The sequence below is a fragment of the Engraulis encrasicolus genome, chromosome 17, assembly GCF_034702125.1.
Source record: "Engraulis encrasicolus isolate BLACKSEA-1 chromosome 17, IST_EnEncr_1.0, whole genome shotgun sequence".
NCBI lineage: Eukaryota > Metazoa > Chordata > Actinopteri > Clupeiformes > Engraulidae > Engraulis > Engraulis encrasicolus.
The window spans coordinates 29,074,658-29,089,657 of NC_085873.1; the positions used below are offsets into that span (position 1 = coordinate 29,074,658).

The 15,000-nt window shown below is 45.1% G+C and overlaps 1 protein-coding gene across 2 annotated transcripts in view; it reads right to left on the minus strand.

Moving 5' to 3' along the window:
- The window catches only part of cpped1 (calcineurin-like phosphoesterase domain containing 1), a 61,090-nt gene that overhangs the window by 28,132 nt on the left and 17,958 nt on the right, over positions 1 to 15,000 (minus strand). For both annotated transcript variants that reach the window (XM_063220582.1, XM_063220581.1), the window contains one exon: positions 1,675 to 2,103. In XM_063220582.1, the coding sequence (XP_063076652.1) occupies positions 1,675 to 2,103 (429 nt within the window). The remainder of the gene's footprint in view (positions 1 to 1,674; positions 2,104 to 15,000) is intronic.

A 15,000-nucleotide genomic window follows, 5' to 3' on the forward strand; every position in this document is an offset into this window, starting at 1 on the left:
GAAGCAAAATAGTGGAAGAGAGGGAGGGAGAAGGAGAGAGAGAGAGAGAGAGAGAGGGAGGGAGGGAGAAGGAGAGAGAGAGAGAGAGAGAGAGAGGAGAGAGAAAGGGGGAGAGGGAGAGAGAGAGAAAGAGGCAGCAGAAGAGTGGAAGAGAGGGAGAGAGGTGGGAAAGAGAGGCAGCAAAAGACAGAAAGACAGAAACAGAGCGAGAGAAAGAGTGTGTCAGAAGGAGAAAGGGAGAGGCAGGGTGTTGCGGAGAGGAGAGAGGCTTTGAAGACGCGGGCGCGTGAACACACTGGAACAGCCGCGTGAAGTGTGGAAACGATCAAAGGGTTGCATTTGGGACAGGTCCACGTGTGCCAGGGCTAGGCGAAGCAGAGTGGAGCGAAGGGATCAGGCCCGTTTCAAGGCTTTCGGGGGCCCCAGGCAAAGAGGGACTTGGAACCTCTTGTCTTTCTCTTCAAACTATTGGGGGCCCTCAAGAGAGATTTTGAGCATCATTGCACTTTTTTGGTCATTGAATTTAGGGAGACTTTGCCTCACTCACGAAGTTGTCATCGCCATCATTTGAATACAAGTACATAATCAGTCATTACCAGGGGCCCCCGTTTTAGCTGAGGGCCCGAGGCAATGGCCTAGTTTGCTTGCCTGGTTTTGACAGTCCTGGAAGGGAAGCGAGAGGTACAGATTCCACAAGCAAAGGTGGAGAGCTGACAGCCAGAATAGGATCAACTCACACATGAGAACATTTTTGTGAGGTGATGTTAGAGCAGTGTTTCTCAACAGGGGTGCCGGGGCACCCTGGGGTGCCGTGGGCCCCCCTCAGGGGTGCCGCGGAAACGTGGCTGATAAATAAATTATGTAATATGATACATTTGTCTAATTGATAAGTTAATGCTAGTCAGTGGAATCTTTCATCTGCCATTTACGCACAATAAAGTAAATATAGGTCGCCCCAGTCAGCTGCAACTTCGTAGGTCGTGTGGCGTCTCCAAATGTGTTACTTTTCTAAGCTTGTGTGGTATCGGATGCAATGCCATGTTACGGTTTGTTGGTTTGGGGTGCCTTGAAATTTTTCATGAATTGAAAGGGTGCCTCGCCTAAAAAAAGGTTGAGAACCACTGTATTAGAGGATGAGCTTTTTTAAAAACATTTTTTTCCTCCAGTGGAAGAACCCTAATAGTGAGAAATATGCACAAGCAAAACACATTTTGATCAAAATAGCGATTGATTTTTTTTTTACATGAGTTTTTACTTGACAAAATGAGGGATAGAGCAGTCATGGGTAAGCAGTTAGGCCATCAGACCAGTAGCCCAAAGGTTACTGGTTCGACTTCCGTCCCACCAGGTTGGAGGGGTGAGTAATCAACCAATGCTATTTCCCCCATCCTCCTCCATGACTCAGGTACCCTGAGCATGGCACCTTCCCACCACACTGCGTCCTCGGGGCACTGTTTGGAGCTGCTCCCTTGCACGGGTGAGGCATAAAATGCAATTTCGTTTGTGTGCAGTGAGCAATGTGTGCTGTAGAGTGCTGTGTCCCAATGACAATGGGCTACCTGCTTCCTTGAACCTCAATCTCCTCATGAGGTCTTGCCTCACCCCGTAACGCATTCACACATTGTATGTAGCTAGTATATACAACTCTATGAGGCACCATTGTGTGACACCCACCTGCTTTCTTGAACCTGGCGATGAGGTCCTGTCTCACCCCCCCTTCCATCCGGGTGTTGAAGTAGTCGTCTTCCTCGTCAGGCCGGCACGTGTAGAGCGGAATGTGCTGGAAGACCAGCAGGTGGCGCGAGGGCGCTGACGCCTCCTCCCTCAGCCGCTCTTCCAGCCAGGCGTCCTGGGCGTCGCGCAGCGCCGGGCACGCCGACGCGTCGAAGTACAGCTGCGAGTTGAGCACCAGGCAGCGCACGCCGCCCACCCAGAAGCAGAAGTAGTCGTCGCCCCACGAGCGGCAGTATTCGGACACAGTGGCGGGCGTCGGGACGTTGCCCAGGTCGTGGTTGCCGCTGACGAACAGCAAGGGGATGGACGGGTCAGTGCCACTCAGGGCGGCTTTCAGGTCCCGCTCCTGCGCTGTTCGAAACTCGTTACCTGGAGAGAGGGGTTACATTACATTACATTACATTACATTACATTTAGCAGGCCAAGCACAGAATATCATTATTATTATTTTTTTATATGTATAATATTATATTTTTAGGGGCTTTTATGCCTTTATTTGATAGGACAGTCTGAGGTGGTGACAGGAAGCGAGTGAGACAGAGAGACAGGGTGGGATCGGGGCCAGACTCGAACCGGGGTCCCCGTGGGCATGCAAGTCCAAATGTGGGGGGCTTAGCGTGCTGCGCCACAGCACCTCCACACAGAATACCATTATTGTATAAATAGGGCATGGTTGCAGCCGAAGGAGAGCAGGGGTCGGTCGATGCCACACAGGGTGGCTTTCAAGTGCCGCACCTGGACCGCTCGAAACTCGTTACCTGGAGAAAGGTGTTACATTACATTGGATTTAGCAGGCCAAACACAGTTTGGCGCACCTGAAGTGTGCGCGCAAAAAAAAAAAAACCCTCTCTCCCGCTCATTTCTGGTCTCTGTCTAACTGTCCTATCCAGAGTAAAAAAAAACCCCAAAAAACACAACCCTTCAAAAGTCATGGGCAAAGGCTGCACAGTCTATGATGAAATGTATAACCTTCAAAAGTCACTGTCGGGGAAAAAAAAAGTATAGTCTGTTTTTGGACATACTATCTATGACGAAATGTCACTTGTCAAATAGTGTGAAATGCTAACGCTGTCAAGGATAAGAGTTAGAAGAAGCTTGGCTGGTTCATGTTGCACACGCCAACCAGTGAAGATACAGTGGATAGCCAATATCAGACATATGTGAATAATAATATCATAATTGTATATCGCTACGGTATGTTCTGCAGTCTCATATGAAATCTGATGTAAAATCCAACACATGAATTGTACAGTTTTGTGCAATGCAACTCTAGGAATTACATTACAGTAGAATGCAAAATCTTATTAGGTACAATTCTAGTCGACCTAGTCAAGGTGGGAGATGTTATCAGGGTGGCCTCATTAAAGGTACATTGTGCAGGAAATGGTCAAAATAGGTACTGCAACTATGCTGCTCATTGAAACTGGGTTGCCTATTGCCAAATTTGATATTTTCATGAAAGTTTACTGAGTAATGAACTAATATTTTCTAGTATGGTCTAGGGCTGCACGATATATCAAAAATGTATTGATATCGCAATATCACAGCTTGCGATACACGTATCGCAAAAGTTGTGCACGTATCGCAGACAGGTTTTAATTTTTAATAATAGCAAATTGGTGAGAAGATTAAAAAATGCATTAAAAATGTTGCCATTTTAAGTTGATGCTGTATTTTAGCCATGTTTTAGCCATTTTTTCCAAATAAAAAATAATGTTGGCAATAAAACATTGCTCTCAGTTGTTTTATACATGATTAAGTGTAGAATGGCAAGTAGAGAGGGGAAAATATATGCAAATATCGCGAGTATTATCGATATCGCAGTATGCAATCATGTTATCATGTATCGCATACTTTTTTAATATCGTGCTGCCCTAGTATGGTCCAAGTACAGTCATTTTTGCAGCTAAAAATGTATATTTCTGGCAATTCAAAATGGCGGATCATGGAGAAAATCCCCTTTTTCATATATGAAAAGTGCTATTTCCCAGTCATAATGAATACTTAGAATTTGATGGTGGAGGTACGTATTCATGAAAAAGGTAACATTAGTGAATGGGTAGCATGAATTCTGGAAATAAACAACAAAAAACCTTACACAGTGCACCTTTAACTTTTAAAGTGGCCCTATTATTTTCTTTTTTCATAACTAAGTGAATTATTGCAGTACTAATGCAATATTATTACTGTGGCAGCAAGTTCCCCATATTTTGCTACAGAACTTTTCCCCAAGCATTTAACTCCTCTTGTGGTGGCCCAGTATTCCTCTGTTAAACCTCCATTTTATACTGTAAAATGTTGAAAAAAAGACTTCAATTCTGAGGGGGAAAACTTTTCCCCCCAGCATGAAAGAGGTCGTTGAGGGGCAAGGAGAGGTTGCTGTTCCTTTCCGGGAATGAAGCCCCGGTATCAAAGCACCACATGAGTGACAGCAGAGAGAGAGAGAGAGAGAGAGATAGAGAAAGAGAGAGAGATAGAGAGAGAGAGAGAGAGAGAGAGAGAGAGAGAGAGATAGAGAAAGAGAGAGAGATAGAGAGAGAGAGAGCGTTACTCTAACGCTGCATATTTCCAAATGCCCGAGGGTGAGTTCTACCATTCTTCCGGAGAGCGAGGGGGGGCATGTTTACCCTTTGACCAGCTTTATAAGTTTATAGAGCCTGTGATGTCTCTCACTGTTTAACAGCGCACATCAACCTTTGCACTTTCCCCCTCTTTTGATGCAGGTCTACTCCCTAGCAGCGGAAATGGTGGTGGTGGTGATGATAGACAGACCATTGTAGTCTTTCATCTCACAACCTTCCTTTCACAGTTAATTCAACTCTTACTAGAGTTGAATTTAACACTCAGAGTACATAGAAATAACACAGGAAAATGTGCAGTGCACTGCAGTCTTTTTCCTTTGGCTTCCCTTTTAACCTTTCTTCCTCTCTTTAATTCAACTCTTAGAGAGAGTTGAATTTCACTCTCCGCTAAGTTGCCTCAACTCTGTCTGGGTTGAATTAACACTGCGAAATGTGCTGTGCACTGCAGTCTTTCTCCTCTCTCTCTACCTCTCTCCTTTGATGCAGGGAGCGGAGGAGGGCAGGCATGTGGAGGGGCTCGTCTTTGAAGCGGCTGACGTGATTGGCAGCTGTGTGGCTCGGCAGAGCAAACGGGTTAATCATATAGGCTTCAGCGTATGCAGCAAATGTGTTAGCTTATACACTAGAGTACCTCCTGCCATATGGTTGTAGGTGTCTGTAGGGGTCTCTGTGTGTGTGTGTGTGTGTGTGTGTGTGTGTGTGTGTGTGTGTGTGTGTGTGCAGGCGCGGAGTGGCCGTCGGGAGATCGGGGACTTGTCCCGGTGGGCCGCGGCCGTGAAATGTAATAATGCGGCCGCCCTACATTCTTGACCAGCCTTGAAATTTCAAGATTGTACTAATATGCACTGATTTTCAACTTTCCACTTCCCCATATGTTTTGTATGCCAGCTGCCTAGCCAGTATTTATACCGTATACCAGACGGCAATACCTCACTGACGGTGTCACGTAAGTAAATTGGCCACACCCCTTCGCTACTGATAATTTTCATACAGCGTAGATCGCGGAAGTTTACAAGATCTTAGTAACACAGTTTCGTTTTCAGTATTTGAAGAACCTGTGATATGTAGATTGGTTACCAAAGGATGGAAATATTAATAAATTATGAGTTATTTTCCGATTTCCACACGACTGTTACAGTTTACAGTCTTTCCAGTCCAGATTCACTTGCTCTGTGGTTATTGAATTGGGTTACGAACAGACTCCACCAAGTGGTATGGAAGAGAACTGCACCTAACAGAAGCAATGGGTTTTGTTTTGATTTGTTAGAACTACCAGTATATCTCCTTATAGTCGAAATAATATTATTATCATACATATATTTATATGTGGTACATTTAGGATGTAGCCTTTGTCTGGAGAAATGGAACAAAATAATTACCACACAAGATTCGGATGTGACCAGTGCTGGGTGTGTAGGCTAAGCTGTGGATTAAAGTAGAGTGATTGCAAGAAACAAATACATTTGCTGCGACGAAGACAGCGTTTTAAGGTAGGCCTACACCGTTTGGTTATACATTTTGTTGACTTATGGTTGTGCTTTGAAGTAGCTAGGTTTGGCTTATTTGCTGCATGGTGGGTTTATTGCACAATGTAGACAGACTTTTTGTAAGCTATAGGCTACAGGCCTACTATATTTTGTAAGCCTACTCTTCTAAAAATCCCCATACTCAAAACTTTGTGCCCATGCTCATCCTGTCTTCCTTAAACGATATTTCAATTTCAAACGGTCAAAAATGACTGTGGAGTGCACATTTGCATGGAGCAGTAGCGTGATGTAGCCTAACCTAGTAGGCCTATGAATGCTTTGGACTGCATGATGGCTCCAGTGGTGTAGTCTACTTTTTGAAGTGGATATACTGTATATTTGAGCATTTTTTGATGTGTACTGTATATATTTGTGCTATTGTAAATAATGGATCAATCAATTTTAAGTGGGTATACTGTAATCCCTGAAATTTTGAAATGGGTGCGTAGGCCTACCTGCGTTTTACGTAGACTACACCACTGGCTGTGCATTTCATCAAGGTGTAGGCTACAATTCTCCACTTCAGGTTGATATTTTGACAACACTAATGTTCACATGTAGTACGACTGCAGATTTCGTGGCTTTTGTCTTTTTGGTTAGGAAACCATGTTGTTCGCTTTGTTTTTTTTTTTTGTTTTTTTTTTTTTTAAAAGAGGGCCGCCAAGGGGAAAATTCTCCCGGTGGGAAAAGGTGGGCCACTCCGCCCCTGTGTGTGTGTGTGTGTGTGTGTGTGTGTGTGTGTGTGTGTGTGTGTGTGCAGGCATGTTTGCGTAATTTATGAAATTACAGGTTAATGAAACACAGTCATCTATTATTCGTCACCCCAATTTAGAGGGATTAATATAGGTGTAACTACAAACAACAAACAACAAAGACAACTAGAAATGCACTCAGAGAGTGCAGACCTCAGCCAAGGAAGCTGTTTGATAGAACTTAGAATAAATAGATAGAATTTGATAGAACGTGGTACACCCACATTTTTTTCAAGTCTTTCTGCTTTGTTGACCCGGAATGTCAAAATTTGCCCTATCCCGCAATAGGGAAAAATCTTTTAAAAATTGCTGGATCCGGATCGCGTTCCAGATCACCACCAAAATATAATGACTAGTTCCTTCTGTCACTTCCAACAACTTCACAAAGTTTCATCCAAATCCGTTGATAACTTGTTGAGTTATCCTGCTGACAGGCAAACAAACAAACAGACAGACAAACAAACAAACAGACAAACCAACAGGACCGAAAACATAACCTCCTTGGCGGAAGTAATGTGCACACATTACCAAACGAAGGGAAAAGAAGTTTCCGTTGGCATCTGTATCACACTCGCACCATTTTATAAGTCATAATGAGCAGTAGTCATTAGAGAGAGGGAATGCAGGCTGGACAGCCAGAGGGAAAGATTCACCATATACAACTACAGCACCATCCACACTACAGGATTGGTCTCTGGAGTGTGTGAACGCACTCAGCCATGGTCATTTCAGCCATATTACACACGCCATTAGAACCTACACACAATGACACACTCACACACACACACACACACACACACACACACACACACACACACACACACACACACACACACACACACACACACACACACACACACACACACACACACACACACACACACACACACAGAGAAATGTGGGGGCATACAGACACTGACACATGGGCAGACGCAGCCACGCAGCCACGCAGCCACGCACGCACGCACGCACGCACGCACGCACGCACGCACGCACGCACGCACGCACGCACGCACGCACGCACGCACGCACACACGCACACACACACACACACACACACACACACACACACACACACACACACACACACACACACACACACACAGACGTCAGTAGGGAGCTTAATGAGTGGCTAGTCGATACAGAGGGCTATGCAGTTGGGAGTTTTCCCCTTCCTGACACTGACACTGGCCCAACCATGCACGCACGCCCGCACACGAAAGCACGCACACACACCCGGGATGTGTTCAGATCGGAAGGCAGCGGCTCGATGACGCCCCTCCTACATAAAGAGGTCTCTGATCAAATATGTGAAGTTAGCTGACGAGGCGGTCGTTACAAACGGCACTAACGAGTGTGCTGCCCTGCGCATTTGATGTTTCGCCGATTCTATGGCAGGAGTTACGTTCATCACGTTATGCCGGCTATTTGAGCCAAATAGGCTATAAATACATCTAGCGGCATATTTAGATACTACAATGTTGATTTATCCCTTCGATTCTCAATATCTAAGTACATACAGCAAGTGTCAGAATAAGGAGCAGTTTAAAGGGACACTGTGTGAGATTTTTAGTTGTTTATTTCCAGAATTCATACTGCCCATTCACTAATGTTACCTTTTTCATGAATACTTACCACCAGCATCAAATTCTAAGTATTCATTATGACTGCAAAAATTGCACTTTTCATACATGAAAAGGGGGATCTTCTCCATGGTCCGCCATTTTGAATTTCCGAAAATAGCCATTTTTAGCTGCAAAAATGACTGTACTTGGCCCAAACTAGACAATATCTGTTTATTACTTAGTAAACGTTCATGTTAAGATCAAATTTGGCAATAGGCAGCCCAGTTTCAATGAGCAGCATAGTTGCAGTACCTTTTTTGACCATTTCCTGCACAGTGTCCCTTTAAGGTAGTAGCTTGGGTGGTAGCCATGTTTCTTTCAGGTTACCCGTTCAGAGGGAGATGGCGCACAGCATTTTGGGTATTATGCAGCACCAAGGCAGCATCTGATGTTGCCCTCAACATATCCCCGTTACGCCCACAATTGAAGTGAACTGCCAAGGGAGGAAATAAAGCACATTTTCATTTTGAATCACACGTGCTACCTCGATATCCAGGTAGCTCACTGGAAGGACAGCTGGAAGGACAGCTACCTTTCCCATTCCGAACGCAGCCCCGGTCTGGGTGCCACAAGGCATATAGAGTAGAGGAGTACCGCTATGTTATTGATAAAGGATGTTACTGAATCACAATGGGTGTGTGTGTGTGTGGGTGGTGGGGGGCAACACATCAGCAGGTGAGAGGAGGATGACGAGGTGAGTAGGGGCAGGGATATGGGGAGGTAGCCACTAGTCAGGCAAGAGCAATGCAAGTACTTTCTGAGCTCCCGAGAAATCGGGAACTCCTCCCACTTTGTCTGGAAGCAAACAACCAGTAGCAAACCAAGGGAGGCGGGTCAACCATGCTGTTTGGGAAATATTCATTGCTATACTCTTGGTCAGACCAAGTCTCAAAGAGATTTGAAAGTCGATGATAATCAGGCTAATGGGGAGGTATAGGGGAGGGCGGCCGCGTTAGGTCACAAATGCGCACCGACAGAAACATCTGCTGTGTGTATGTGTTTGCATTCAGTGTTGTTCATTGTTGGGATGAGTAAGTATTTTCATATTCTACTTCTAAACATTGCGGAAAGTATTTGAACGCATACGTTAGCGTCAGGTCACAAATCGCTAGAGATGCACCGGATCCTGATTTTTAGGATCCTGCCGGATACCGGATCCACTGCTTAAGATCCTGCCGGATCTGGAACCGGATACCGGATCCTACGAAAGGGTTGAAACACATAGTCTACTCGCACACGTGGGCCCTTTTTATTACGTTGGCTCAAACTATTTTTTAGACTCATTGGCTTGCTGCCAAACTGCCTGCAACAGCCGCTTCCAAAGGGCTTTCACTCCATGCAGTGCTTGGTGTTGTGAAAGACTGACTGAAAAGCCTAAGCTACGTAAAAACTAGAGATGCACCAGATCCTGATTTTTAGGTAACTGTCGGATACTGGATCCACTGCTTAAAGGATTTATCCGGAGTTGGAACAAGTTTGCCTGATTTTTGCATGTTTGGGATGAAATACAGTCACTCTAGAGCAAAATCAAGGCAAAAGGATGCGTTTTGAGAAAGTTTGATAATATCACGTTAGCCTCGTTAGCCATATCAGCTATGCAATATGAAAGATGCGGGCATCGTTTTTCGGCGGTTACACACATTTCAAAAACACAACATTTTAAAGTCTTGCACAGCTCAAAACAACGTCACACTTACCTCGTAATATGTTGAGGGTATCCACACATAAACCGAAGTGTCCAAAGTCCTTCATGTATTCTTGAAAGGTCTGCAGAATGTGTTTTGTGAAGCTACTACCTTGAGAATATCTAAATTACGGTCAAGACAACTATTTGACACTAAAGCCCACCAAGTAGATTGCCGAGTGCGTCGCACCATCAGCTATGATTATTTCCATAGCGAGTAAACACAGCTGATGGTGCGACGCACTCGGCAATCTACTTGGTGGGCTTTAGTGTCAAATAGTTGTCTTGACCGTAATTTAGATATTCTCAAGGTAGTAGCTTCACAAAACACATTCTGCAGACCTTTCAAGAATACATGAAGGACTTTGGACACTTCGGTTTATGTGTGGATACCCTCAACATATTACGAGGTAAGTGTGACGTTGTTTTGAGCTGTGCAAGACTTTAAAATGTTGTGTTTTTGAAATGTGTGTAACCGCCGAAAAACGATGCCCGCATCTTTCATATTGCATAGCTGATATGGCTAACGAGGTTAACGTGATATTATCAAACTTTCTCAAAACGCATCCTTTTGCCTTGATTTTGCTCTAGAGTGACTGTATTTCATCCCAAACATGCAAAAATCAGGCAAACTTGTTCCAACTCCGGATAACTCCTTTAAGACCCTGCCGGATCCGGATCCTGTGAAAAACCCTATTATCCTGCCGGATCGCAATGGGCAGTTGCCCCACGCAGTAGAGGAAAGAGGATGAGGTCAGAGCCGTAGATAAGCCGAAGATGAGTTGGGAAATGTTCTGATCTCTGGTCAACTCGGTTTTACTTCACTTTCAACATTGTAAAGCCGTGTGCACACCTAGCTGATCCGACCAGACATTCCAACTACGGCTAGTAAGTTGTCTGTCCGCTCCTTTCAGTCTTGATCGGACTCAGTTTGCTTCCAGAACACACCGTGCCGACCTGGACACTCCCCCTGGGTGGCACTGGAGGGATTTTGTTAGGGTAACTTCCGCGTTTGAGAGCTCGCGGTGCTCTAACTCCCTCAGACGCACAGAGACACACCGAGCCAACTCTGTCCCAACTGTCCCCTACGCACGACAATAACCAACCGTCGGGTTGGCTTGGAGACCCCATAGCAGGCAATGGAGGAACACAGAGCAGAGGGTGGTAGGAGGACAAAGAGGTGACTAGGGTTGGGGAGTTCACAAATGCGCACCAACAGAAGCATCTGGTGTGTGTGTTTGTCGGTGTTCAGTTGTGTTGAACTTCACTGGTGGGACGAATGAGGCTTTTATTGTTTTCTAGTGAGACACTGAACGCCTTCAGAACCACCTCACTAGGGGACTTACTGACCTGTGACGCCGCCAGCACTGTTTTGAAATGAAAATAAACAAACTAGAAAAGGAGTGAAATTTAAATAGAATAATGATCAAATGGCAAAAAAACACACACAGACACACACACACACACACACACACACACACACACACAAAAGCAGTAGCAGAATCAATTTGCGTCCAGCTGTCAGTCCCGTGCCATGCCGTGCCTTTTCATATACGCCAGAAATTATTTATTTCACATTCCTCATTTTTCTTTTTATTTGTGTTTGTTCGGGTCTCGGCGCACCAGGCACTGCTAAATTTAACACAGGTCAACTCCACCATCAAAGGCAAAGAAGCAGCAGACGAGCCGAATCGAGCTGGCGCGCCACTTTCAAAGAAAAACCCTTTCCACTCATGTAAATATAACAACAGCGAGCAAACAAACACAATCTCTCTCTCCCTTACTGCCCCCCCCCAACTCTCTATGCATATCTCTCTTGGGTCCGAGAGTGAACTGCAGCTCATGACATATTGAGGCGGTGCGCATGTGCTGTTTGTGTGTGTGTGTGTGTGTGTGTGTGTGTGTGTGTGTGTGTGTGTGTGTGTGTGTGTGTGTGTGTGTGTGTGTGTGTGTGTGTGTGTGTGTATTTATGCATATGCACCATATGTGTGCATATGTGCATGTGCATTGGTGTCTAATGAAAGGTGTGTGTGTGTGTGTGTGTGTGTGTGTGTGTGTGTGTGTGTGTGTGTGTGTGTGTGTGTGTGTGTGTGTGTGTGTGTGTGTGTGTGTGTGTGTGTGTGTGTGTGTGTACGTATATGAGTATTTATGCATATGTATTGTATGTGTGCATATGTGAATGTGCATTGGTGTCTAATGAAAGGTGTGTGTGTGTGTGTGTGTGTGTGTGTGTGTGTGTGTGTGTGTGTGTGTGTGTGTGTGTGTGTGTGTGTGTGTGTGTGTGTGTGTGCGTATAGTATTTATGCATATGTATTGTATGTGTGCATATGTGAATGTGCATGGGTGTCTAATGAAAGGAGTGTGTGTGTGTGTGTGTGTGTGTGTGTGTGTGTGTGTGTGTGTGTGTGTGTGTGTGTGTGTGTGTGTGTGTGTGTGTGTGTGTGTGTGTGTGTGTGTGTACGTATAGTATTTATGCATATGTATTGTATGTGTGCATATGTGAATGTGCATGGGTGTCTAATGAAAGGAGTGTGTGTGTGTGTGTGTGTGTGTGTGTGTGTGTGTGTGTGTGTGTGTGTGTGTGTGTGTGTGTGTGTGTGTGTGTGTGTGTGTGTGTGTGTGTGTACGTATAGTATTTATGCATATGTATTGTATGTGTGCATATGTGAATGTGCATGGGTGTCTAATGAAAGGAGTGTGCGTCTCTGTGTGTGCGGTGCGCACGTTTGTGTGTGTATGTCTAGTGTTGCATAATGTGTTGGCGTATGCATAGTGTCTAGGGCAGTGTTTCCCAACCTTTTTTGTCCTGGGTACCCCTTAAGCCACTTTGTCATATGACATGTACTCCCTTGCCCTCACTCATGTTCTGTTGCTGTATCCCAATGTGACTACAGTCAATATATTTGTTATTATTACATTTTTCCGCGTACCCCCTGAGGTGTGCTCGCGTACCCCCAGTGGTACACGTAGCCCTGGTTGGGAAACACTGGTCTAGTGTGTAGGTGTGTGTAAGTGTGTCTGTGTGTAAGTGTGCGTGTGTGTGTGTGTGTGTGTACGCGTGAGTGCAAGTGTGTGTGCGCGCGCATGAGTTTAAGTGTGTGTGCGTGTGTTTGTGTGTGTCTGTGTACGTGTGTGATGCCGCAGCGGTCGGCCCTGTGATGTGACAGGCAGAGCGTCTCGCTCCTTACTGCCTAGCTAGATGCAAGACACACACACACACACACACACACACACACACACACACACACACACACACACACACACACACACACACACACACACACACACACACACATCGTCTCGCTCATTGCTACTTAGGGGAGATGTAACACACACACACATACACACAAAACACACACATACACACACAACGCATGCAGTCCGTCTCACTCATTGCTGCCTGGGTAGATGTATACCGCATGCACAAACTAAACATGAGCCTTGCTGAAGCTTACTGAAAATCATGGCAAAACAATGCACTTCAACAGACACGCACATACACACACACGACACATAGACACACAATATGTGTTGCATGTAACAGAATCACACCCACACCCACAAACACACACCCACACCCACTAGGGGTGTAAATAAAATCGAAATGTATCGATGCATCGAAGTATCGTATCGTGGGGCATTCTTAAGTATCGAAAAGGATCGCTGGCCCCTGTGCAATGCCCTAGCTCCATAACACAATAGTAGTGGAAAAGTAATTGGAAAAAATCAAATCGAATAGAATCGCATCGTATCGTGGAGAATTCTTAAGTATCGAAAATAATCAAATCCCTGCTTTAAGAAATCGATACCGTATCGTATCGTCATGAAGGCTGTGATTTAATCGAATCCCTGCTTTAAGAAATCGATACCGTATCGTATCGTCATGAAGGCTGTGATTTACACCCCTACCACCCACATCGATCCAGCAGGTGCTGTAAACACTTCTGATTACACCAGAGCTCAAGATGCTGTGCACCACTCACACAAAAAGATTAAGGTTAATGGTCTGTGAAAAACGAGAAAAAGATTTTTCCTGCCTTTTTCGGCCCGGTTTTTTTCTTCTTTTTTTTTTGGTCAAACTTGTATCTTTTCATTCAGTTCTAATTAGGCACTCGGATACACGGGGATATACCACAGACGTGACTTCAAAGCCAACGAACGAACGAACGAACGAAGCGGCGTGCTCTCAGGAATAGAGTCTGAACGGTCTCTGGAGGGCGGGCCTGCAAACATTACCTCTCCTCTCCTCTCCTCTGTGTCAATTTTTTTCTGCCCATGCAAGCATTTAATTAGGCAAGCGGCGCCACTTTCACACCATTAAAAAACTCAGCTGCTGCTGCTGCTACTGCTAGAACTGAAAGTGGCTGGGAGCAGAGAGAAAGGAAGAGAGAGATAGTGTGTGAATATCGAAACGTTATGACAAAATGGTGAGAAGAATCCTGGGGGTTGTTTTTGGAAGTTAGTGTGTTTTTTGGTAGTTAGTGTGTCTATCCAATCATGCACGTTGTTTTACCATTAGCCCTGTGGGAAAATGAATGCCATGCAGAATACTTTGCATACAGGAAACGGAGAGCAACCATGTGAGTATTGAACTTTATGACGACACGTAATGGTGAGGAAAATCTTGTTTTGTTTCTAAGTTAGTTTGTTTTTGGTAGTTAGTGATAGTGTGTCCATCCGATCATGCATATTGTTTCACCATTAGCCATGTGGGCAAATGAACATACCGAATACTTAGCACGCAGTACTTAGATGAAAAGGTATTGCAATCCACAGTCTGGAGCCTCGAAAGGAATTCTGACGTTTACACACAAACAGAGGTTTTAAAAAAACTTTGGACCCCGTTTCTTGAAAGCATCGTTGCTGACCAGTTAGCAACTTACTAGGTTTCCAACCAAGTACAGGTAAGAGAGGGAAAGCCCCATCAAAGAAAGTGGAACAAGAAGCGTCATTTTGTTTCCTTTCCGGTATCCACTTTATGTCGGGTGAACGCCCCTTTAGGAGACCTTCGGTTAGGAGACCTTCGGAGTCCTTAGGTTGAGAATCAGTCGCCCTTATAGCGCTGTTGATGGCGGTAGCGCACGTCTTGCGCAAACA